Genomic DNA, 25,675 nt, shown 5'->3' on the forward strand with positions numbered 1-25,675 from the left:
CAAATGCACAACACAAACGGTAAGCTTTGCTGCGATTGGTCTGAATCGTGACTCGTGACGCTGTGAATTCCGTGGATTTCTTCTTCTCTACTTGGACGCGAGACCGGGAATGTGGAGCAACAGCCTTGGAGAGATTCCAAAGGAAATCTGTAATAAACTGGGGCGGGGGTCGCGCGCCTCCCAGCAGCAAAAGCGCAGCAAAGTCTAGTCAAGCGTGTGCATGCACAGTAAAACCCAGAGAGCAACGGGAAAGCATGTTAAGAAACATCGCCAAGTGTAGTAAATGCGCAGTATAAAACCACGGAAAAAAACTGCAGTTATCATGAGACACCCCCCCAACACTAGAGGCTGCAAACTTCAGTGACAAATCCCAGCTGTGACCCGCACTGGTTTCAACTGGTTGTACTGGTTTAGGAGGCTGAGGAACTGGTTAAGCTGGGCCTTGCTTTGCTGTGCAGTTTGAAAACCAGATGTTTGTTGGCGAAACTCCTAAATGAGTCTGTTTGATGGTCAAGCTGGTCTAGGGTCGTGCGCGCCTAAAAACAGACAGCCACCGGCATTCCGTTCAGTTCTGTGTTATTTTCTAATTGAATCGACGGCAGCGCGTCGACGAGGCGTGGTGACGTCGTTAAGAAAAATACATTGCAGTTTCAATGTAACTAACCACAGTTTGTTTTGTGACCGCTAGATGGCGCCAGGGACCGCGAGAAAACACACCGCCGCTGTCTTAGCAGCTGGTAGTTGTCGTGCTAGGAGGAGGGGGCGGTTCTGTTCACAGAACTCAAGGGGGGAGCCGGCTTGTGTGCCTCTCCCTGCCGTGTCTACTAAGTGGGAAGCCAACAAATATTATGTTTTGTTTTCAAAGAGGCAGGGTGCGCAACAGTGTAAACTGCGCATGCGTGTATAGGCTGTAGTCCACGTCATTAGGTAAATCTTACTTTACTGTAAAATGTAACACGACTGCGGAATGTCCGCTTTAATTAAAATACACCGTTTATACTGGTGAGCGTGAAACACGGAGCAGTTAGCAGGTCCACAGTGCACCCCCTTCCACAGTGTCACCCCCTCTCCCTTTCTCTAAACTCAAAGACAGTAAAGCACCGTTTCTCTTTCTTCAGCCCGGGTGTTAATCTGTGCGAAACCCCCTTGCTCGATTCGCAATATTAAACCGCTGCTGCTTGAGTTATTATTATTATTATTATTTATTTATTTCTTAGCAGGCGCCCTTATCCAGGGCGACTTACAATTGTTACAAGATATCACATTATACATTATTTCACATTATACAGATATCACATTATTTTTACATACAATTACCCATTTATACAGTTTTTACTGGAGCAAGCTAGGTAAAGTACCTTGCTCAAGGGTACAGCAGCAGTATCTCCACCGGGGATTGAACCCACGACCCTCCGGTCAAGAGTCCAGAGCTCTGACCACTACTCCACAGGGAGCAGCGTATTGAAAAGAAAGAAACGGGTTTGCCATGTTTTCAATCTCCTTTACATGCCTCGCTATTCTTTAGAAGGCTTGCCTCTGCTTTACCATTCACTGTCTGTATAAAATTACACTTTGCCACACTTTTATAAGGCAAAAGAGAAACAAACGTGGTCGGGGTTGTTCTGACACGAAGGAGCTGGTTATTATCATGGCTGTGCTGTACAGATCGGCATTGTAAGAAATCCTTTCGCGTATAATAATCCTGAACCGAGATAGGAGCCGCTGCGCGCCGGGACAAATCACATGACCGAGAAAGGGCTTGCTGAAACGAGTCGGACTGAGCAAGAGTAAACTTTGAGAGAGAGAGAGAAGGAAGGAAGGGAGGGAGCACCGCAGCTCCGAAATAACACAGGATATCGCATTGGCAGGCTCGCTGAGATTCAGATCACACAACATAAAGGATGGGTGTCTGTAGGTAAGGAGCGATGGAGAGGCAATCGGACGCCGCGGCAGTCCCGCAGAGGAAAGCGATGGGCTCGCCCCAGAACGGGGATGAGGGATCAAACCGAGGCGCTGTCCCGGGGAATCTCTGTCAGCCTCTCCTCTCGCCTTGCAGCAGCAGCGGCTTGCAAGGAGTCGTGGACTCGGAAGGGCGTGTGGACGAGTCGAGGCTGAGAGCGTACATCTTCAAACAAGGTAAATAAGTGTTATTAACACGTCAATGCTGGCGGCCGTGCTGTTAAAAATAGAGACACCCTCGCAATGCTAATCGCTGTGGGCAACCTAAAACAGTTCCACGGTTTCCAGGTTTTCCTGTTTCTGTGAAATGTTTTGTTCTGTTTTAAAGTGTGTTTATTTTCACAAGCACGAGTCTGATTGAGACGCAAGCAGGGCTAATGTAACAAACCCTCCTGATGCAGTCTCATCAGCTGCTGGAGCAGAGAGAAAGTAAAGCTGACACGCTGTGGGTTTTTGTTTTCAATTCTACTCGCATGTTCATTTCAGGGATGGCAATAAAGACTCCCATTGCAGAGCAGTTTGATCCATTCCTGGTTTCCGCTCTGAGGTTTAAGACACACCTGAGCTTGTTACCTACACACACACATACTGTAGGGCTGATCAAGCTGGTAGTAAAACCTGGAATGGGTGACACTGCTGTGCAACGGGAGTCTTATTCCCATCTTATTGAGCAGCTCCCTGGTGGTCAAACGTTGCGTCACACCCAGAGTGCGTGTCTGGCCGCCGTTCCTCCTCCAGCTCCAGTTTTGCTGTGACGGCAGCGCTGTGCTCCCCGTGAACCCCCCTGTGTTCCCTGTGGTTCTCAGGTGGCGTGCTGCCCGGGGATCGGAGGCTGGTGTGGGGGTTCCTGTTCGGGATGTACCCCTGCAGCTCGACGGCGCTGGAGCGGGCCGCGCTGTCCGAGGAGCTGGGAGTCCGCTACCAGACCATGAAGAGGAAGTGGCAGAGGGAGCTGCCCGGGGCGGTGCGCATGCGGCTCAACGGGACGGACGGTACGGAAGCCAGCCAGGAGCGAGGGGGGGGGAGGATCCCACGCACTCCCGGGGGGGTCGGATAGGGGGCGATATCGAGCGCAAGAACCAGCGCAGTAAACATCGTGTTTAAATGTGATCTGCAGGTTGAGTTCAAGTAACAGAAATCGTCCCGTAAGTCTGAGAAGCTCCCCAGGCTGGTTTAAGATTTGAAACAGGGTAAGAAGCTCCCCAGGCTGGTTTAAGATTTGAAACAGGGTAAGAAGCTCCCCAGGCTGGTTTAAGATTTGAAACAGAGTAAGAAGCTCCCCAGGCTGGTTTAAGATTTGAAACAGGGTAAGAAGCTCCCCAGGCTGGTTTAAGATTTGAAACCGAGCCCGCGTCTCTTGTTAGGGTGCTGTGCAGGTCGGGGCTGGAGCGCTGGACTGCAGCGCACAGGATCCCAGCTTCGTCACCCTCAGCGTCTCTGTTCTGTGTCTTCGTAGAGGAGCTGATCGCTGCTGTGAAGCGCTTTGAGCGAAGTCGACTCGAGGCCGAGGAATCGGAAGCAGAGGAAAGCGAGGAGGCGAGGGAGAAGAAGGCCTTCCTCAAACTGCAGGCTCAGGTGAGTGGAGCAAAGAACCAGAACCAGAACCAGAACCAGAGCCAGAGCCAGACAAGGGAGGCTTTGGACCTCTCCGAGGATTACCCGATGATTTGGAGGGGGGAGAGGAGGGGGGAGGGTCGCGGTCTGGCCCAATCGATAATCCCCTCCCTCGCTGGGTGGTGTAACGCAGCGCCCCCTGTGGGTTGAAATGGGTGAGCCGCTGCACTGCACACCTGTACAGGAGGAGCTCTGAGCCGCCCGTGGTCTCTGTTCCAGGTTCTCATTGACCGGGTGCAGCTGGACATCGAGGAGCTGCAGGAAGCCGTCCGGATCATAGACAAGGACGTGCCCCGGACTGAGAGGGACCTGGACTACTTCCTGTGAGTGCGAGGCAGGGGGCACGTCCGGCGACATAGACACACAGACAGACAGGGGCACTGCAATAGCAATGCAGACACACACACACACAAACACACACACAGATAGGGGCACTGCAATAGCAATGCAGACACACACACACACAGACCAGGGCAATGCAGACACACACACACACACACACACACACACACACACACACACACAGACCAGGGCAATGCAGACACACACACACACACACACACACACACACACACACACACACACAGACACACAGACAGACAGGGGCACTACAACAGCAACGCAGACACACACACACACAGACACACACTGTAGTAAAGCCTGTAAGAGGTAAGAAAGGGGATTGTTAAACCCGGCTAGCGCTCCTTGAAGAGACGGAGGCTCCAGGTCGGCATGCCTTGTCTACGGTCCGGTTTGTCTCTGTGGTGCTGTGTAGTGATCCGGTTCTTCACTCCTGCAGGGGCGAGGGTTCTGCTAACTTGCTGGTGTTGAGGGAGGTTCTGATCACCTTCGCCGCGTTCCACCCAGGTAACATGCAGACCCGTCCGGGGAAACACCTGCCATGTGTAGCACACACTTTCCTTTGTGTGACATGAGTTCAGAGTTCAGGGGTCATGGCATTGCTGAGGCGTAAGATAATAACAGAACTCCTGAGTCTATAAAGAGTTCTGTTATTGCAGAGGAGCCGCCGCAGCAATGCCATTATCACTGCGCTACTCTTTTTAAAGTTGTTTGTAAATGTGTTTGACTTTGTTAGTCTGAAATAGTCATTGTCGTCCCCTGGAAGAGTTTCAGACGCTGTGTCTGAGAGGAGCTGACAACGAGATCTTAAAGTCAGCCAATGTAATAAAAAAAGCATTTGAAATGACTCCCCCTCTCTCTTCCCCCTCTCCTCTCTCCCTCTCTCTCTCCCCCCTCTCCCCCTCTCTCTCTCTCTCCTCCTCTCTCTCTCCCCCTTTCTCCCCTCTCTCTCAGACGTGAGCTACACTCAGGGTATGAACGAGCTCTGCAGTCGCTTCCTGGAGGTGCTCGACTCTGAGAGGGACTCTTACTGGTGCTTCTCCTCCTACATGGAGAAGATCGCAGACGACTTCAAAGCCGACGGGCTGCGCAGGAAAATCGGTGAGAACCCTGCAAGAAAAAATATAATGCTGTTATTTTTCATGAAGGAGATGTCTTTAAAAACCTTCCTGTGTGTCTGTGTGTCTGTCTGTCTGTCTGTCTGTCCGTGTCTCTTTGCCCCGCGGTGCAGAGCTGGAGGTGAAGCTGCTGCAGGAGTTGGACCCCGAGCTTCACGCTCACCTGGGGAGAGAGGATCTGGGCAGCCTGACGTTCTGCCACAGGTGAGAGATGGAGATGGAGAGGGGGAGAGGGGAGAGGGGAGAGGGGAGAGGGGAGAGGGGAGAGGGGAGAGGGGAGAGGGTGGGAGGGGAGAAGGGAGAGGGGAGAAGGGAGGGGAGAGGGGAGAGGGGAGAAGGGAGAGGGGAGGGGAGGGGAGGGGGGAGGGGAGAGGGGAGAGGGTGGGAGGAGGGGAGGGGAGAGGGGATGCTGTATTGTGATGCTGATGGGTTCAGATGCTGATGTGTTGTAGTGCTGTTGGTTTGCCGTGTGTAAAGTGTGTTGGGGTTGGGGTTGGGGTTGGGGTTGGGGTTAGGGTTGGGGTTGGGGTTAGGGTTGGGGTTGGGGTTGGGGTTGGGGTTGGGGTTGGGGTTAGGGTTAGGGTTAGGGTTAGCTGTGCTGCTGGTTTGTCGTGTGTAAAGTGTGTTGGGGTCATGCAGGTGGCTCCTGCTGGGGTTCCAGAGGGAGTTCGAGCACAGCGACGCTCTGCGGCTCTTTGAGATCCTGAGCAGCAACCATCTGGAGCTGAACGAGATCCGGGACCAGGAGAGACTGAGGGGAGGTGAGAGAGAGAGACTGACACACACACACACCCACCCACAAACACACACACACACACACACACACACACACACACACAGGGGAGGTGAGAGAGAGAGAGACTGACACACACACACACACACCCACCCACAAACACACACACACACACACACACACACACACATACAGGGGAGGTGAGAGAGAGACTGACACACACACACACACACACACAGAGGGGAGGTGAGAGAGAGAGAGACTGACACACACAGAGGGGAGGTGAGAGAGAGAGACTGACACGCACAGAGGGGAGGTGAGAGAGAGAGACTGACACACACATAGGGGTAGTGATTTTGTGATTGTGTTCAGGAGGGGAGGTTAATGGTCCCGTTCAGAGAGGTGCTGATTTTGTGTTTGTGTTCAGGAGGGGAGGGGAGGACGGAGCTGCCCCCCTCTGTGAACCCCGACTTCACCTTCGAGCTGTTCCTCTGCACGGCCATCCTGCTGGAGCACAGAGCCACGCTGCTGAGCTGCCCCAGCGAGGTGCAGCTCATCCAGTTCACTAACAGGTACCCCGGGGGGGGGGCAGGACTGTCCGTACCGGGGCTGTGCAATCAATCCCAGTCCTGGAGTTCCACGCCAGGTTTAACAGCTGGGGTGATCAACGACTGGGTGGAGGTTTAATTGGCTCAGGAGTGGAATGGCCAGCCCTGGGCGAGGGTCGTTGAGATACGACCAACCAATCAGCAAACTTCTTCCCTGTCCTTAACCAATCGGCTGCTTCTCCTTTAATTGAGTGACACGCTTTGTAGCCAGACAGCAGTGCACTTTGAAGGCACTGCTCAGGTGAAATGACCTGGGAACTGTTCACCTCGCAGCCGACCTGAAAGTGACCGGATATCATTTTATTTAAAGTCATGACCTCTTCCTCCAACACTGCTCACGTGCACCACGCTGTATTTAATGGTCGTTTTACTAAATTTAATTTCATTGGCTAGTTCCCCTTGAAGAATGCTTTCCCGCTGGTTGGGAGTCGGCTGGTTCTGTTAGCGTATGATTCTGACTTGCACGGTTTTTTTTTTTTTCTCGTTTCAGTTTGCAAGGTAAGCTGGATCTGAACGCCACGCTGCAGAAAGCGGAAGAGCTTTTTATTAAGTACTGCAAGAAGTCTGTGCTGGACTGTTTCAAGAACCACTGCCTGCCGTCTAAAGACAGGGAGCCCTTCAGCTTCCCTCTGCGAAGCTTCTTCTCCTGAGCGGCAGGGAGGAGAGACACACCCCCCCAAACCCCGAACCCCAGGCCACTGCAGTAATAAGAGAGGAGAGGCTGGCGCCCGGACCTGTCGCAGTGAAACACGAGACACAAGACACAGCTGTGCCTGGGCGACAGGAGACACCCGGCGATGTGCTCATTCCAAGAACGAGTCTGGCATTGATCCCGGACGAGCCTCCGGAAGAATCGTGTGCGAGTGAAGCGAGCACGGCACGGCAGCGCTGCGTGGAGAGGGCTGTTTGTAGAGCAGTGTGTCTGAAATAAAAGAGAGAGCTGAATTCAGGGAGTCTCTTTCCTTCAGTGGAGCTCTGCGTCCGTCTGCTTGATCGTTTGGAAGAGCGCGGCTCGACTCGCCCGGTCGTTCTGTCGTTGGGTTTTGAATGACGTTGGATTCCAAAATGACGCGTGTCATTCCGTCTGTAGAACATATACATGTGTTCAATTCCACTCACTCACACACACGCACACACACACACACACACACACACACACACTCACACTCACTCACACACACACACACACACACACACACACACACACACACACACACACACTGAGACACACACACACTCACACACACACACTCACTCACACACACATACTGAGACTCACACTCACACACACACACTGAGACACACACACTCACACACACACACACACACTGAGACACACACACACACACTCACACACACACACTGAGACACACACTGACACTCACACACACACACACACACACACTCACTCACACACACACTGAGACACACACACACTCACACACTGAGACACACACACACTGAGACACACACACACTGAGACACACACTGACACTCACACACACACTGAGACACACACACACTGAGACACACACACTCACACTGAGACACACACACTCACACACTCAGGACAGATGCAGTGATGGATGATGATGATGCTGCAGGGCTGTGAGGAGGAGTGGGGGAGGGGTATCGCTTCTCAATGAGGTCAACAGGTTATATTTATAACTCAGCTGTAAAGGTCAAAGCCAAGAGGGGCAGAGGGAGAAACGAGAGCTCCTGTAATCACCTGGCACTGCAGCGGAGACGCTCGTAACCTCCTGCTGCTGCAGGTAACAGCGGGAGCCAGCCTGCTGAGTTCACAGCGTATTTTTTCATTTTTACCATGGTTATGTTCTGCATTTCCCATACCCCTCTGTGCTTCACAGTGCTTGCCTATGCTTTTACTGTGCTCTGTTACACTTTGCTGTGCTTTTACTATGGGGAAACGTTTTTTAATAAGGCTTAGTTTACTGTGTTTTGTCTTTTTAATATGCTTTACTATTACTTTTATAAGGGGAAAGTTCATTAGAAAGTGTTTGCAATTCAATAATCCAGGCAGAGTGGACAGTAGCTTTTAAAATGAAAACCGCAGCGCTGGATTAAGGAATCATTACCCACACCAGAGACTCATGTAGAAAACACTCGAAAAAAAAAAAAAAAATCTTTTGGCACACACGCACGTGTAAAACAAACCAACAGCAACGTTGGGCCAATCACAGCTGAGCACAGCAGAGACCCCCGCCCTGCTGTGATTGGTGAGGAGAGGGAGGGGTAAGTTTCCAGTCCAGAACTTTCTGCAGTTTGTCAGCCTCCCTTTAAATAGAATCCCCTGACCGGGGGTATAAAGCCAGCGCCAGACGACCCCCCCCCCCCCCGGCCGCTCCAGTTCTGTGGTGAGGAGAGCTGTGTGTGTTTCAGAGTCTCCTGTCTCGTTTGCTCCAGTTCTGTGGTGAGGAGAGCTGTGTGTGTTTCCGAGTCTCCTGTCTCGATTGCTCCAGTTCTGTGGTGAGGAGAGCTGTGCGGGTTTCAGAGTCTCCTGAATCGTTTGCTCCAGTTCTGTGGTGAGGAGAGCTGTGCAGGTTTCAGAGTCTCCTGTCTCGATTGCTCCAGTTCTGTGGTGAGGAGAGCTGTGCGGGTTTCAGAGTCTCCTGTCTCGATTGCTCCAGTTCTGTGCCACACAGACACTTTGACGAAGCCAGGTAAAGAGATTCAAGCTGAAGTGCACTGTGGGCTTGTTATTGCTTGTTCTTGCTTGTTTTTGTTAAGGCTTGAAAATCGAGATGCTTTTTGCTTTGCACACACAGCTGACAAAAAAAACCAAAAAAATACTTTGAAGTGATGCCAGGTGAATCAGAGGTAGTTTTGATTTTTTTTTTTGGTTTTAAACGGGTTCAAGAGTGGCCCCCTGGAAGACGGGATGGTTCTCTGTGCAGAGAGGGACACCACGACATGAACTCTCTATTGCAGAATTGAAAACTGAAACCCGCTCAGAAGTGTGCGGTGGGGTGATTGAGGACAGATAAGATACAGAACCAAACTCTGTTCTGTCGAGACCCTGAGAGCATTTCTCATGTGATCTCGACCTAACGCTTTGAAATATCTGAACCCTGAGGTCACAACACATTCCTATCTATTTCCCCCCCCCCCCCTCCCTCCCCCCATCCTGAATAAGTCACTGTAAAATTGGGCAAGCCCAACCAAACATCCTGTGCAGGACTTTTAATTTTTTTTATTTTATTTTTTTATTAAAATAATATTTTAAAAAAAGATTCGACAAGAATGAAATCATTAAAGCGCATCTCTCTACCAGCACATTAAAAACTTGTTCTGAAATCAAACTGTAACCCAAACCACTGTCTGGACGACTTTGTTGATGGTCCAGCATGCAGGTTGAAATTCTACAAAGGGTTAAATTAGCGAGAGGTCTAAATCCTGGGATAAACAGCCCCCCCCCCCCCCCCATCCCCACTCCCCCAGGTGCAGGCTGTATTCCTTCATCAGGAGCAGCAGATTCCTCTAGAAGGGCGTGTGTGTGTTTGCATTCTGCTACCTAATCCGCGTGTGTGTTTGTATTCCGCTACCTATCTCTGTGCTTTACAATGCTTCCCTTTACCACAGCTGTTATCCAGCGCTGTAGTATGTGAAACACTCCCAAGTCCATTCTGCAGCTGGTAGCACAGCGGTGGCATTCTCTCCTGAGACAGCGAGTCACACAGGAGCCCCGAGCCTCAGTTGTTTAGATTGAATCTCCGCAGCGAGTCACACAGGAGCCCCGAGCTTCAGTTGTTTAGATTGAATCTCCGCCCATGCATGCTGTAGAAACACCAGAGCTCAGTATTCTCCACCCCGCCAGAGCTGTGTCAGGGAATTCCACAGGGAACGTCACGTTCCATATCATAGAAACAGAATGCAGAGCGAGGGAGCAGTCCAGAAGCATTCCAGAGTGATTCATGTACAACGCAACAGTGAGCATGGGACTGGCATGCTGGCCTTTTACAAGGAGTGTGAAATTCACATTACAAACCCTTCCTATGGAAACTGCTCCCCTCCGCACCCCACTAAGAGAAAGGGTGCTCCCTCCAGTCCAGGGCAGGGCTGAACTGCACAGTGTGGAGGATCTTTGTTACACTTGCCAACTGGACACTGCCATTCGCTTCCTTGTATAGCCCAGTAAAACCTGGAGCACTCTGCCCCCTAGTGGAAATGCAGCAGAAATACCACGTGTGTGTAGAGTGTAATACAGGACTGCTTTTGCAGGGTTGTAATAAGCAAACAGTTAATAACACTTCAGGGTGAATCTAGACACGAATAATAATAATAATAATAATAATAATAACACTATACGAGTTAAGATCTCCGGCGTGTTTCGCTCCTGTGCAGACCCACCCTCTTTCTCCTGTTCCGCTGCAGCATGTCTAAGGGGCCGGCCGTTGGTATCGACCTGGGGACCACCTACTCCTGCGTGGGGATCTTCCAGCACGGCAAAGTGGAGATCATCGCCAACGACCAGGGCAACCGGACCACGCCCAGCTACGTGGCGTTCACCGACACCGAGCGCCTGATCGGAGACGCGGCCAAGAACCAGGTGGCGATGAACCCGACCAACACCGTCTTCGGTGAGCAGAGGAGAGCCGCGCGGTGCTGGGACCCGGCTGCGTCTCTCCTCGCTGCAGCAATGTGCAGATCACACACAGCCAGCGAGGGAGGGAGGGAGTTCAGTTAGCAAGCTGGTATAATGTGCAGACCACACACAGCCAGCGAGGGAGGGAGGGAGGGAGTTCAGTTAGCAAGCTTGTATAATGTGCAGATCACACGCAGCCAGCTAGGGAGTTCAATTAGCAAGCTGGTATAATGTGCAGACCACACACAGCCAGCGAGGGAGGGAGGGAGTTCAGTTAGCAAGCTTGTATAATGTGCAGACCACACACAGCCAGCGAGGGAGGGCAATTAGCAAGCTGGTATAATGTGCAGACCACACACAGCCAGCCAGCGAGGGAGGGAGGGAGTTCAGTTAGCAAGCTTGTATAATGTGCAGACCACACACAGCCAGCGAGGGAGGGAGGGAGTTCAGTTAGCAAGCTTGTATAATGTGCAGACCACACACAGCCAGCGAGGGAGGGAGGGAGTTCAGTTAGCAAGCTTGTATAATGTGCAGATCACACACAGCCAGCGAGGGAGGGAGGGAGTTCAGTTAGCAAGCTGGTATAATGTGCAGATCACACACAGCCAGCGAGGGAGGGAGGGAGTTCAGTTAGCAAGCAGATCATACACAGCCAGCGAGGGAGGGCAATTAGCAAGCTGGTATAATGTGCAGACCACACACAGCCAGTGAGGGAGGGCAATTAGCAAGCTGGTATAATGTGCAGATCACACACAGCCAGTGAGGGAGGGAGGGAGTTCAGTTAGCAAGCTGGTATAATGTGCAGATCACACACACCCAGCGAGGGAGGGCAATTAGCAAGCTGGTATAATGTGCAGACCACACACAGCCAGTGAGGGAGGGCAATTAGCAAGCTTGTATAATGTGCAGATCACACGCAGCTAGCTAGGGAGGGAGTTCCATTAGGAAACGCTGGTCACTGAACCTCTTTCAGTGTTTCTAAGTTCAGCAGTGTTGAGTGTGTTTAATGGTTCTGGATGTTGTTCAGAATGCAATGACTGGGTCTCTCCCCCCACCCCCCAGATGCAAAGCGGCTGATTGGCCGGCGCTTCGATGAGCCGGTGGTCCAGTCCGACATGAAGCACTGGCCCTTCAAGGTGATCAGCGACGCCGGCCGGCCCAAGATGGAGGTGGAGTACAAGGGGGAGGTGAAGACCTTCTACCCAGAGGAGGTGTCCTCCATGGTGCTCACCAAGATGAAGGAGATCTCCGAGGCGTACCTGGGGAAGGTGAGGGCTGCAGCACTCTCTCAGTGCGCGAGCGGATCGCGTCTCTGGTAAGAGCCGGCGCTTGGTGACCGTCTCTCCTCTTGTCTCCGCAGTCCGTGTCCAACGCTGTCATCACTGTGCCCGCCTACTTCAACGACTCCCAGCGGCAGGCCACCAAAGACGCGGGGACCATCGCCGGGCTCAACGTGCTGCGCATCATCAACGAGCCGACCGCCGCTGCCATCGCGTACGGGCTGGACAAGAAGGTGAGACGCCGTGAGGTCACGGAGAACCACTGTCAGGTGACTGCGTGAGGTCACGGAGAACCACAGTCAGGGGACTGCGTGAGGTCACGGAGAGCCACTGTCAGGTGACTGCGTGATGTCACGGAGAACCACTGTCAGGTGACTGCGTGATGTCATGGAGAATGATTGTCAGGGGACTGCATGCGGAGGAGGGAGCCAGTATTTAGACAAAGAGTTTCTTTGCATTTTGGGTACAGAACCGCTTAGATTCGTAGTCCTCTAGGCTCGCGAGAAGACAGTCTATGGTAAAAACTGTACATATTAACTGAGAGAAAGGGTCAGCTGTGCATATGATGTGATGTGCAAGACAGGGTCAGCTGTACATATTAACACACCCATATAAGACACACCCTAAAAATCCCGCCTGTTCCAACCGCTGTGTCTCCCGCGGCAGGTGGGCAGCGAGCGGAACGTGCTGATCTTCGACCTGGGCGGCGGCACCTTCGACGTGTCCATCCTGACCATCGAGGACGGGATCTTCGAGGTGAAGTCCACGGCGGGCGACACGCACCTGGGCGGGGAGGACTTCGACAACCGCATGGTCAGCCACTTCATCACTGAGTTCAAGAGGAAGCACCAGAAGGACATCGCGGGCAACAAGCGGGCCGTGCGGCGCCTGAGGACGGCCTGCGAGAGGGCCAAGCGCACCCTGTCCTCCAGCACGCAGGCCAGCCTCGAGATCGACTCGCTCTACGAGGGAGCCGACTTCTACACCTCCGTCACGCGGGCGCGCTTCGAGGAGCTCAACGCGGACCTCTTCAGGGGCACCCTGGAGCCCGTGGAGAAGGCGCTCCGGGACGCCAAGATGGACAAGGCTCAGATCCACGAGATCGTACTGGTCGGGGGCTCCACCCGCATCCCCAAGATCCAGAAACTCCTGCAGGACTTCTTCAACGGCCGGGAGCTGAACAAGAGCATCAACCCGGACGAGGCGGTGGCGTACGGGGCAGGTAGGCAGCGGCGAGAGCGACAGGGATCCCGAGCTGCTGAAGCACTCTGTAGAGCCGCGTTCACAATCACTAAACTCTGATGGGCCGGGTGACAAAAATGTTGAGAAAATGAGCTTGAGAAAGAGTTCCGGTCAAAAACGTTTGTCTTTGGGTTTTGATTCCGGGTCTAATCCGGCGATAAGGGGGGAACCAGGGCGGTCTGGAATTGGTGGAAGTGAGGCTCTCTGCAATTGTGATTGGTGCAACGAGGGATCTCTGTGTTTGTGATTGGACGAGCGAGGGTGGTGTTTGACTGCGATTGGACGAGCGGGGGTGGTGTTTGACTGTGATTGGTGTAATGAAGGCTGGCTGTGTTTCTGATTGGTAGCAGGGGTGCACTGTGTGATTGTGATTGGTCCTCTGTGTCTCACACAGCCGTGCAGGCTGCGATCCTGGCGGGCGACAAGTCTGACAACGTGCAGGACCTGCTGCTGCTGGACGTCACGCCGCTGTCCCTGGGCATCGAGACGGCCGGAGGAGTGATGACCGTCCTGATCAAGCGCAACACCACCATCCCCACCAAGCAGACCCAGACCTTCACCACCTACTCAGACAACCAGCCTGGGGTGCTCATCCAGGTACATGGGCAGCCCAGACTCTCTCCATTCCCCTCTGTAACCCCCTCTCAAACTCCTCTGCAGACCCCTCCAGCCCCCCTCTCAACCAGCCGGGGGTACTCATCCAGGTACATGGGCAGCCCAGACCCACTCCATTTCCCTCTGTAACCCCCTCTCAAACCCCTCTGCAGACCCCTCCAGCCCCCCTCTCAACCAGCCCGGGGTGCTCATCCAGGTACCTAGGCAGCCCAGACCCTCTCCATTCCCCTCTGTAACCCCCTCTATAACCCCTCTGCAGACCCCTCCAGCCCCCTCTATAACCCCTCTGCAGACCCCTCCAGCCCCCTCTCCAGTCCCCTCTCCGTCCCCTCTCAAACCCCCTCTATAACCCCTCTGCAGACCCCTCTCCAGCCCCCTCTCCAACCCCCTCTACACATATTTGTTTTTGACTGAAACGATAAATTGGAGAGTTGAAAAGTTTTGACTGTAAGTGCGTCACTGTGTGGCTCTTGTCATGAACTGTCTGTGTGTGTGTGCGTGTGTCTGTGTGTGCGTGCGTCCCAGGTGTTCGAGGGAGAGAGAGCGATGACCAAGGACAACAACCTGCTGGGGAAGTTCGAGCTGACGGGGATCCCCCCAGCCCCCCGCGGGGTCCCCCAGATCGAGGTGACCTTTGACATCGACGCCAACGGCATCCTGAACGTGTTCGCGGTGGACAAGAGCACCGGCAAAGAGAACAAGATCACCATCACCAACGACAAGGGTGAACCAGCGCCAGCACAGCCCGGGCTTTACCAGACCTCTCTGTGCTTTACAATGCTTCCATATGCTTTACCAGACCTCTCTGTGCTTTACAATGCTTCCCTATGCTTTACCACACCTCTCTGTGCTTTACAATGCTGCCCTATGCTTTACCAGACCTCTCTGTGCTTTACAATGCTTCCCTATGCTTTACCAGACCTCTCTGTGCTTTACAATGCTTCCCTGTGCTTTACCATACCTCTCTGTGCTTTACAATGCTTCCCTATGCTTTACCAGACCTCTCTGTGCTTTACAATGCTTCCCTATGCTTTACCAGACCTCTCTGTGCTTTACAATGCTTCCATATGCTTTACCAGACCTCTCTGTGCTTTACAATGCTTCAATATGCTTTACCACACCTCTCTGTGCTTTACAATGCTTCCCTATGCTTTACCAGACCTCTCTGTGCTTTGCAGTGCTTCCCTATGCTTTACCAGACCGCTCTGTGCTTTACAATGCTTCCCTATGCTTTACCAGACCTCTCTGTGCTTTACAATGCTTCCCTATGCTTTACCAGACCTCTCTGTGCTTTATAATGCTTCCCTATGCTTTACCAGACCTCTCTGTGCTTTACAATGCTGCCCTATGCTTTACCAGACCTCTCTGTGCTTTACAGTGCTTCCCTATGCTTTACCAGACCTCTCTGTGCTTTACAATGCTTCCCTATGCTTTACCAGACCTCTCTGTGCTTTACAATGCTTCCCTATGCTTTACCAGACCTCTCTGTGCTTTGCAATGCTTCCCTGTGGTTGGCTGGCAGTGCTGACGGTTTTGTTCTGCGCAGGGCGTCTGAGTAAGGAAGACATCGAGCGGATGGTGCAGGAGGCGGATCAGTACAGGGCGGAGGACGAGGTCCAGAGGGAGAAGGTGACGGCCAAGAACTCGCTGGAGTCGCTGGCCTTCCACATGAAGAGCACGGTGGAGGACGAGAAGCTGCAGGGCAAGATCAGCCCGGAGGACAAGCAGAGAATCATCGACAAGTGCAACGAGGTGATCAGCTGGCTCGACAGGAACCAGGTAGGAACGGGGAGCAGAAACGCACTGATACACTGAGACATACAGACAGACACTGCTGCACCTGTACAGACAGACAGACACTGCTGCACCTGTACAGACAGACAGACAGACAGACACTGCTGCACCTGTACATAGACAGGCAGACACTGCTGCACCTGTACATACAGACAGACACTGCTGCACCTGTACATACAGACAGACAGACACTGCTGCACCTGTACAGACAGACAGACACTGCTGCACCTGTACATACAGACAGACAGACAGACACTGCTGCACCTGTACATACAGACAGACATGCACTGCTATACTTGATTTCAAAACACTGCTATACATGATGAATCTGGAGGTGTTCGCATACATGTGCACGCTGCTGTACTGTGTGCAGGTACACTCAGGGCTGTATGCTGTGTGCAGGTACACTCAGGGCTGTATGCTGTGTGCAGGTACACTCAGGGCTGTATGCTGTGTGCAGATACACTCAGGGCTGTATGCTGTGTGCAGGTACACTCGGGGCTGTATGCTGTGTGCAGGTACACTCGGGGCTGTATGCTGTGTGCAGGTACACTCAGGGCTGTATGCTGTGTGCAGGTACACTCGGGGCTGTATGCTGTGTGCAGGTACACTCGGGGCTGTATGCTGGGTGCAGGTACACTCAGGGCTGTATGCTGTGTGCAGGTACACTCAGGGCTGTATGCTGTGTGCAGGTACACTCAGGGCTGTATGCTGCGTGGTACAGAGCTCACAAGGCTGTGACGAGTTTGCTGTCGTTCACAGATGGCTGAGAAGGACGAGTACGACCACCAGCAGAAGGAGCTGGAGAAGCTGTGCAACCCCATCATCACCAAGCTGTACCAGGGAGGGGCTGCAGGGGGCGGCATGCCTGGGGGGATGCCAGGGGGCTTCCCTGGGGGGGCCGGGGGGTCCTCTTCAGGGCCCACCATTGAGGAGGTGGACTAGAGTAAGAGCGAGAGAGACTGGTCCAGCGATCCTCCGTCTGCTCCTCTAAGAGAGCGGCTGAGCTTTTAAATGATGATTCACAGAGAGGCAGGAGAGAGGTCTCCTGATGCACTGCGAGCGCCTCTCTTCCGAGCTGCAGTAAACATGCATTGCAGGCCTAGTCTTCCAGCACATAGTATCTTGCATATAGATGAAACCAAAGATCCCTCCAGACCCCCCTGTTTAGAAAACGCTTGAAGATCTCTTGATCCGCCCCTCCTGCTCTGCACTGGATCCTCAGCTAATGCACCGTCCTTACACTATTGCACTACTAAAAATACCTTTGTGGATATAACTTGTTGTAATGCTAACTGGCTGCTTCCTAGTTCATATTGTATTCTAGTAGCATTATTATTTGCACTTGCTGTAAACTGCACTGTGTTTAAATATGAATCTCGCATTGTAACCCTGCGCTGCCCTGTGACACCTCTGTGAGTCGCCTGGGATAAAGGCGTCTGCCTAATAAATAAATAATAATAATAAAATAAAAAGATAGAGCTTGAATTCTGTGTTTTTATTCTTCAATGGGAACATCCAGACAGAGGACAGCTGCGTATATAAGTATATATAAACACATTGTTCTTGATGCTGTTGTGGGGCTGTTGGTAAACAGGATAAGAAACGAGTTGAATGTGACTAGTTCAAGACAGGCAAGGTCACCGCAGAAAAATATCTTCTTGGAAACAGACCCAACTGTTTCAAATCCCACGATGCCAGATGTCAGTTCCCGGAAGCCCAAATTCACAAAGTCTTTTCCCACCAATCCCAAGGCAGTCGTCCCGGAGGAAGGGGTCCAGGCTGGGCTTTACAACGCGTTCCATACCTGACCCCTCCCCCTCGGACAGGCTTTCTGTTTCCCACGATGTTATCTGAGGAGCTGAAGGGAACGAGATAGCCAGTCCAACGTCCACGGCGCCACTGGGATATAAGCAGGGATCCCGGCGCTCGGCTGCCGTGTGAACGAGTGTGAAGCCACAATCTAGAAATGGCAATGCTTTGGATTCTGGGCTGCCTGGCGCTCGCCAGCTCTGCTTTCGGTAAGACGAGATTTCTCTTCTTTTATTTGCTGTTTTTTTTTTTTTTGGGTGCTTGAAATTAAGGTTGAAAGTGGCCTCACGTATCGTGTGAGAACTGCGGGTAATTATCTTGTGGTGTCGGACGTACCGAGACCCCGAAACATCTTCTATCTTACAACTGATAGTAAACGACAAAACGCAACCTGAGGAGGCAGGATTGTAATCCCAGCCTCGAACAGAGTTAAGAGGCCCGGTGATATTGTGAGGGGGGGGGGGGACGCCGCTGCCCGGTGATATTGTGAGGGGGGGGGGACGCTGTGGCCCGGTGATATTGTGAGGGGGGGGACGCTGTGGCCCGGTGATATTGTGAGGGGGGGGGGGGGGGACGCCGCGGCCTCTGCAAACCCAGCGCTTTGTCTCCTTGTCCTGAACGAGCCTCGCCCTTCGTGCTGTTCCAGGGTGCGGGGTCCCGTCCATCAGGCCGGTCGTCAGCAACTACAACAAGATCGTGAACGGGGAGAACGCCGTCCCCGGATCCTGGCCTTGGCAGGTCTCTCTGCAGGTGAGTAAACAACGCCCAGCGATGCCAGACCACAGGGCTGCCCCAGACCCCAGGGCTCCCCCAGTCTCCAGATCTGCCCCAGACTCCAGATCTGCCCCAGACCCCAGGGCTCCCCCAGACCCCCACAGGAAGTGAAAGCTGTAACTTGCGCTGCGTTACCCTTTCATCCTTGTTGTGATTCTCCCTGCGTTCAGGAAACTACCGGGTTTCATTTCTGCGGCGGCTCCCTGATCAATCAGTACTGGGTGGTGACGGCAGCTCATTGCAGCGTCAGGTAGGTCCTCTCCTTCAAACCGAGACTGTGCTCCGTGTGCATGTGTGCGTGCGTGCATGCGTGTGTGTGTGTGTGTGTGCTCCGCGTGTGTGCGTGCGTGCATGCGTGTGTGTGTGTGTGTGTGTGTGTGCTCCGCGTGTGTGCGTGCGTGCGTGTATGAAAAGCTAGGCAGTGTGCTATTGTAACGGGCAGTGTTGTGTGATGCTCTGCTGTTAAGGATTCTGTCCTTGAGATGAGATGAGTTTAAAATCTCTATAAGCAGTGATGCAGACGAGCCGGCTCTTGTGCACTGTGGTTGAGATGCTTGCTTGAGGTGTGCAGGGCAGCCGGTTCTCTCCCAGCCTCCTGGTCTCAGAACCACTCGCAGCGCTTCCTGCTTGGAACCCTGGAATCCTAATGATTGCGTCTGTCGCTTTGATGTCATATTCACCCCGTTGTATAGAATCCTCTGACGGTTCCATACAGAAGCTAAATGAAAGCAGGGTTCCAGAGAGAACAGAAGGACCCTGGTGACTCTGCACAGACGCACAGGAGCCCCTTGCTCTTCACTGACACAGAGCGTGTTTCCCTCCCTTCCCCAGCGCCAGTCGCCATCGCGTCATCCTGGGAGAGTACGACAGATCTTCCAGCGCTGAACCCATCCAGGTGAAGACCATCGCCAGGGTAAGTGTTTCACTTCTAATTGAAGGCGTTCGTGAAGTTTGCTTCATGCTGTGTAATAATAGAGTTCTCAGTGCATCTGTTGTTAGCTGTGAGGTGCGCAGGTCTTTGGTGATAGTAATCGTGGGGGGGGGGGTCGTTTGACGGACGGGACGCTAAACGACTTTGTGTCCCCCCCCCCCCCCCCGCAGGTCTTCTTTCACCCAAACTACAACTCTCAGAACTTCAACAACGACGTGAGCCTCCTGCGCCTGTCCGCTCCGGCCCAGATCACTCCCCGCGTGTCCCCCGTGTGCCTGGCTGCTTCCGGCATCAACATCCCGTCCGGAACCAAGTGTGTGACGACCGGCTGGGGGCGTACCCGCTTCACCTGTGAGCGGCGCCTTCCATTCTACACAACCCCCCACCCCCACCCCACCTCCCACCTCTACCCCCACCCCACCCCACCCCACCCCAACCCCTCCACTGCTCATGAACTAGAGCCAAAAACAGCAGGGAGCACACAGCAGCGTGGGCACAGTAAGAAATAGCAACGGAATGGTGTAGCGGAATTCGGAGAAGCGATTGTGACATCACGAGTGTGACACACAGAACGCTGGCTGCAGAGACAGACAGACAGACAGACAGACAGACACACCTCCATATATTTATATATAAATATGTATCTCCCCAGAATCTGATCCTCTCAGTAATGCCTGCTTATATGTTGTTAATGCCGAGCTTCATGACGTTGGGATAAGCGCGTCTGTGGATATGTGTGATGTGTGACATGCGGATGCGGTCTCTTTGCAGCCAGCCCAGCCATTCTGCAGCAGGTCGCTGTGCCCCTCCTCACCCCCAGCTACTGCAGACAGTACTGGGGCAACAAGATCTCTGACCTGATGATCTGCGCCGGTGCTTCTGGAGCCTCGTCCTGCCAGGTAAACACACGTCACACGAGTCACTCATTGTGAGAAAAAAAAGCATCTGTGCATCCCATACCTGGCCATTTCCAATACAACTAAAGCTTCCTTTGTAAACGACAACCAATGCTGTTTCAAAGACCCCTTCTAGAGCCCTATCCTCACTCCTTTAAACAAACCAATACATGCATACAGAAATAAAAAGCAACAACACAACCTGAACATCCTTCATTTCTAGCTTAAAAATGTTGCCTCTGGGATCCCTGAGGGTCTCCCCTGGTAAAGGCACAGCCGCGTGGTGTGCAGGGGGGAGTCACACGGTCAGGGGAACGCAGGGGTCCCCGATTGTCTCCCCTGGTAAAGGCACGGCCGCGTGGTGTGCAGGGGGAGTCACACAGTCAGGGCAGCGCAGGGGTCCCTGAGGGGCTCCCCTGGTAAAGGCACGGCCATGTGGTGTGCAGGGGGAGTCACACAGTCAGGGGAGCGCAGGGGTCCCTGAGGGGCTCCCCTGGTAAAGGCACGGCCATGTGGTGTGCAGGGGGAGTCACACAGTCAGGGCAGCGCAGGGGTCCCTGAGGGGCTCCCCTGGTAAAGGCACGGCCATGTGGTGTGCAGGGGGAGTCACACAGTCAGGGGAGCGCAGGGGTCCCTGAGGGGCTCCCCTGGTAAAGGCACGGCCATGTGGTGTGCAGGGGGAGTCACACAGTCAGGGCAGCGCAGGGGTCCCTGAGGGGCTCCCCTGGTAAAGGCACGGCCATGTGGTGTGCAGGGGGAGTCACACAGTCAGGGGAGCGCAGGGGTCCCTGAGGGGCTCCCCTGGTAAAGGCACGGCCATGTGGTGTGCAGGGGGAGTCACACAGTCAGGGCAGCGCAGGGGTCCCTGAGGGGCTCCCCTGGTAAAGGCACGGCCATGTGGTGTGCAGGGGGAGTCACACAGTCAGGGCAGCGCAGGGGTCCTGGCTGTGAGATCTTTGGGTATTCCAGAAGGAAAAAGCTGCCCTGAAAGTTGCCTTCATTCAAAGCCCAGCTCCTAGCCGGCAGGTTGCATGCTCCCCCTCTGCCTAACGCCCGCCTCTCTTCCCCCAGGGTGACTCCGGCGGGCCGCTGGTGTGTGAGCGCAGCGGGACCTGGGATCTCGTGGGCATCGTGTCCTGGGGCTCCCAGGACTGTAACGTGCAGGCGCCCGCTGTGTACGCCCGCGTGGCTGCGCTGCGCAGCTGGATCGACAACACTGTGGCGTACAACTAGAGCGCCGCGGACGCCCGCGACCACTGTACCTGTGAGACTGTGAAATAAAGAAAGGCTTGAATCTGAAGTGACAGCGAGTGTGTCTCTGTGTGTCTCCCGGCACAGGGTTTATTGGTTCAAACGATTTAGAACCGTAGTTGTTGCTGTAGTGGCATATCCTATGGGAATGGAGCTGTCTGATTGGCTGTGATGGTATATGACACATGATTATATATATATATATATTTTAAAGATTTGACTTCCAACACTCCCCAGGTAAAACTATAACATGCTCTGTAAGTGTCAGATTAGGGGAATATCTCCACCAGCCTTATATATATAAGAACATAAGAGAATAAGAAAGTTTACAAACGAGAGGAGGCCCCATTCAGCCCATCTTGCTCGTTTGGTTGTTAGTAGCTTATTGATCCCAGAATCTCATCAAGCAGCTTCTTGAAGGATCCCAGGGTGTCAGCTTCAACATCATTACTGGGGAGTTGGTTCCACACCCTCACATGTGTATGTACAGTTTGCTATTATCATAATGGTTATCGTAATGGTTGTTTTTCAGTTTTGTCTCCACTAGCTGGTGCTCTAGAGAAGCAGTGTTGTGCACCACACAGTATCTGATAACGACAGAATCAGTTAAGGACACATCTATACAAGCAGAGCCGTACAGAACGGGACTCTTGTTCTGCATGGTGATATGAATCAGTGTGTGAAACCGTATCCAGCATTGAACCACTCAAACACCAGGCACTAACCACAGATAAGAAAAACACTAGATATTACCGTCATCGGTTTGACTCGATAATCAGGCACAGTGAACGCGTGTTAAAGCAGGGGTGAGCATTGTAAAGCACAGAGAGGCAGGTTGAATCATTACAAAAAAAAATGGGGAAAGCACAGGGGGAAAAACTGTGAAATTACTGGACTTCCTCAATGAGAGAGTTTAACCTCTCTCCAATTCGAACTGCAAATCTAGCAGCGCAGTATGTGTCTGCCTGCCACAACCTGAGGGACACCCTGCATACACGACCAGGGGTTACTGGTGATTAGGAAGGAGGGGGGAGGGAGGGAGGTAGTTATGTTGTTCAAAGGGAAGGGGACAATGGTTTATGTGTTTGTTATGTTCTGTAATTTTATTTCAGTTTTTATTATTTCTGTTTTGTATTATAAAAGCTTTGGCAATACCTGAGCGCTCTCGTCATGCCAATAAAGCATTTTTGAGAGAGAGAGAGAGAGAGAGAGAGAGAGAGAGAGAGAGAGAGAGAGAGAGAGAGAGAGCGAGAGAGAGAGAGAGAGAGAGAGAGCGAGCTGTTTTAACAGACAGACGACTACCACTCCTCAGCTCTCGTCTGAAACTTCTGGGGTTACAGCTAAGATTTCGACAACTAGAAATTTTGGATCAAATTTCAAAACATTTTTGGGCAGGTAAACATTATTATTATTATTATTATTATTATTATTATTATTATTATTATTATATTTCATGTATCAGTAATGATTATTTTTATTATTTCATTGATTATTAATGCTGATTATTATTATGATGTTTATTATTGTTTTAATAGCTGTTTAATTGCGAAGTATAAAAACCAGGCACAGTGTTCAATTGAATTGTTATCAGAACACCATGTGCCACAACACAATACAATGCTTCTATTGTGTGCTGCCAAAGTATTATCAGTACCACCTGGAAGAACAGCTGCTAAACAAGCTGAGAGCAATTTAGAACTTTATCAACTGTTAAAAGCCAGCTTAACAAACGTGTGTTGACTGTTTGATAATGGTTAGTTTATATAAAGTGGCTGGTCTATTCATTTCTGGTTCAGTGTAGCCCCTCACCACTCCCAGTCCACTGTATCAGTAACATGGATTTCAATTAGTTTAAAAGGCATTTTAAAGACAACAGGATATATACACACACATATATATATATATATATATATATATATATATATATATATATATATAGTGTACTATAGCACTCTAGTTTATATATATATATATATAAATCATCACTGTTTCCTGTGTATTATGTTTGCAATCCTTCTCAGTCATTCTTATTACAGATACTATGTTTTGTCTTTTTCGTATGTGAGGTAGACGAGATCAGCCACCTGTGTTCTTATGTCTTCAAAGCTCCAAACGTACTGTCAGGGGATTTTATTGCACATCTCTTAATGTAGCTCTGCTGAGTGTTAGACAGGTGCGCTCCACAAACCCGTTAAGCGTTGTGCGATTTCTTTTCAGTGAGATTACGAAGATGTCTGACAACGGCACTGCCAGCGAGCCTGCGCACGAGAGCGCCCTGCACGGGCTGCACGTGCTCTCCATGGTCGTGTACTCCCTCACCTTCCTCCTGGGCACCACGGGCAACGGCCTGGTCATCTGGATCACCGGCTTCAAGATGAAGAAGACCGTCAACACCGTGTGGTTCCTCAACCTGGCCATCGCCGACTTCGTCTTCACTGCCTTCCTGCCCCTCACCATCGCCACCAACGCACTGGGATTCAGGTGGGTCTTCGGGGGCTTCATGTGCAAGCTGAACTCGGGGGTCCTGGTCACGACTATGTACAGCAGCGTGTTCCTCCTCGCCGCCATCAGCCTGGACCGCTGCGTCTCCGTGGTGGCCGCCGTTTGGGCGCACAACTTCCGCACGGTCCGGAAGGCCTACCTCGCCTGCTTCCTCCTCTGGGCAGCCGCCCTCCTCATGAGCTCCCCCTATTTGGCTTTCCGCGACACGGTCGAGAATCGCAACGTGACGTACTGCTCCTTCCGGCGCCACAACTATTCATCCGAAGCCCTGTCGAGCACGCTCAAGACCCTGACCCTGGTGCGGTTCTTGTTTGCCTTCGTCTTCCCTTTCCTGGTCATCGTCTCCTGCTACGTCCTCATCGCGCAACGGTACCGCGCCACGCAGCGTCAGCGCTCTTACAAACCGCTCAGAATCGTGGTCGCCGTCGTCCTGACCTTTTTCGTCTGCTGGCTTCCCTTCCACGTCCTCCAGCTCGTGGAACTGAGAGCCCACGTCACAGATGACCCTTTTCTGTGGATGCTGGTGGATTTCGGGATGCCCATCGCCACCGGCTTGGCTTTCTTCAACAGCTGCATGAACCCGATCCTCTACGTGTGCATGTGTCAGGACTTCCGGGAGAAGTTCAGGAAGTCCTTCCTGCTGGTGATTGAAAGCGCCTTCGTGGAGGAGGGGACTCTGTACGCCATGAGCGCGTCCCGGCGCTCCACGGTCCAGATGGAGTCCTTGGTTAACGGGAACAAACAGGACAGCACTGCAGGGTGAGCCCGAAGCCGGAGACTGTGAACCGCGCCGAACACTGGACCATACCGAATACAGACAGACTTGCAGATCCCCTTTCAGTCACTGCTTTATGATTGTACCATGTTACGTTTCCTATCTAGATCTATTTTATAATGCGTGTATGTTTTTTTGTTTTGTTTTTTTTCAGGGCAGCTTCCCGAACTCCATAGAGTTCACACAAACTGTTTAAAAATGTCTAAAATTCTAACAGAAAATCACGTCCAAAGGGGATATATTTGGAAACATTGCAGGAGTCTGGAGGTGAGCTTGGTTCACAGCACACAGGGTTTATTTTAATAGTTAAAACCTCATCTTCCGAGTGTAGGGCCTCTATTCCTGTAGAAGAGATGCCATCTCGTTGCAGTTTGGGTGTTCAAACTCAACGCTCACACACCCAACACATCGCGTATTAACGTATTATACCACTCCGAATCAGATCTGGAACCCAGGAACTACTATTCAAAAATAAAAAAGCACTGCTTTTTTTTTTTTTGAATTGGTTGGTTTCTCGAACATGACTCATAAGATCTTAATATGACTGATTCCTCTTCAGAAATCTGTTGCCCTTAATGAGAAATGTAAAAATGCAGCAAAGCCAAACGTATTCATATCCTGTGTATGAAGCCTGCGGTAACCACGGTGACAGAACGGGTTCCAGTGTATTTCATGCAGCTTGTTCGCATGCTTCTCTTGTCCTTTTTGCAGCCAGGTCCGTTTTTATTCCATGCATTTATTATCATTATTATTTTTTAAATTCTCTTGCAGAGGAGCTGATCATAATAAAGCAGTCTTTGTGAATTGA

At 52.1% G+C, this 25,675-nt stretch overlaps 4 protein-coding genes across 8 annotated transcripts; all 4 read left to right on the forward strand.

Annotated features, from left to right (window-relative positions):
• The first annotated feature begins 1,446 nt into the window (after positions 1-1,446).
• Positions 1,447-7,337, forward strand: LOC117964950 (TBC1 domain family member 15-like). 3 transcript variants are annotated; one of them, XM_059020081.1, is made up of 10 exons: positions 1,455-2,136; positions 2,766-2,951; positions 3,416-3,534; positions 3,793-3,896; positions 4,373-4,440; positions 4,888-5,034; positions 5,165-5,255; positions 5,691-5,812; positions 6,212-6,356; positions 6,883-7,337. In XM_059020081.1, exons 1-10 carry the CDS (start codon positions 1,926-1,928, stop codon positions 7,040-7,042), a joined length of 1,353 nt encoding a protein of 450 aa, XP_058876064.1. In that variant the 5' UTR covers positions 1,455-1,925; the 3' UTR covers positions 7,043-7,337. The 3 variants fall into 3 exon arrangements, with proteins under 3 accessions (XP_058876066.1, XP_058876065.1, XP_058876064.1); XM_059020083.1 differs by lacking the exon at positions 6,212-6,356 and having other exon boundaries at positions 1,447-2,136; positions 6,883-7,050; XM_059020082.1 differs by lacking the exon at positions 2,766-2,951 and having other exon boundaries at positions 1,452-2,136.
• A 1,391-nt stretch (positions 7,338-8,728) lies between these two features.
• LOC131729841 (heat shock cognate 71 kDa protein-like) lies at positions 8,729-17,407 on the forward strand. 2 transcript variants are annotated; one of them, XM_059020080.1, is made up of 9 exons: positions 8,729-9,073; positions 10,755-10,990; positions 12,058-12,263; positions 12,356-12,508; positions 12,942-13,497; positions 13,912-14,114; positions 14,658-14,856; positions 15,679-15,911; positions 16,689-17,407. In XM_059020080.1, the coding sequence occupies exons 2-9, from the start codon at positions 10,786-10,788 to the stop codon at positions 16,869-16,871; spliced, it is 1,938 nt and encodes a 645-aa protein (XP_058876063.1). In that variant the 5' UTR covers positions 8,729-9,073; positions 10,755-10,785; the 3' UTR covers positions 16,872-17,407. The 2 variants fall into 2 exon arrangements, with proteins under 2 accessions (XP_058876063.1, XP_058876062.1); XM_059020079.1 differs by having other exon boundaries at positions 8,731-9,073; positions 10,785-10,990.
• Positions 17,408-17,495: 88 nt separating this feature from the next.
• LOC117434087 (chymotrypsin-like protease CTRL-1) lies at positions 17,496-21,639 on the forward strand. Its single transcript, XM_059020086.1, has 7 exons — positions 17,496-17,947; positions 18,385-18,488; positions 18,683-18,762; positions 19,344-19,425; positions 19,614-19,794; positions 20,215-20,342; positions 21,411-21,639. Exons 1-7 carry the CDS (start codon positions 17,896-17,898, stop codon positions 21,570-21,572), a joined length of 789 nt encoding a protein of 262 aa, XP_058876069.1. The 5' UTR covers positions 17,496-17,895; the 3' UTR covers positions 21,573-21,639.
• A 1,017-nt stretch (positions 21,640-22,656) lies between these two features.
• Positions 22,657-25,675, forward strand: LOC117434081 (chemerin-like receptor 1). 2 transcript variants are annotated; one of them, XM_059020084.1, is made up of 2 exons: positions 22,657-22,985; positions 23,808-25,675. In XM_059020084.1, exon 2 carries the CDS (start codon positions 23,821-23,823, stop codon positions 24,853-24,855), a length of 1,035 nt encoding a protein of 344 aa, XP_058876067.1. In that variant the 5' UTR covers positions 22,657-22,985; positions 23,808-23,820; the 3' UTR covers positions 24,856-25,675. The 2 variants fall into 2 exon arrangements, with proteins under 2 accessions (XP_058876067.1, XP_058876068.1); XM_059020085.1 differs by having other exon boundaries at positions 23,812-25,675.

Source organism: Acipenser ruthenus, unplaced genomic scaffold (genome assembly GCF_902713425.1).
Source record: "Acipenser ruthenus unplaced genomic scaffold, fAciRut3.2 maternal haplotype, whole genome shotgun sequence".
In the NCBI taxonomy this organism is placed as follows: domain Eukaryota; kingdom Metazoa; phylum Chordata; class Actinopteri; order Acipenseriformes; family Acipenseridae; genus Acipenser; species Acipenser ruthenus.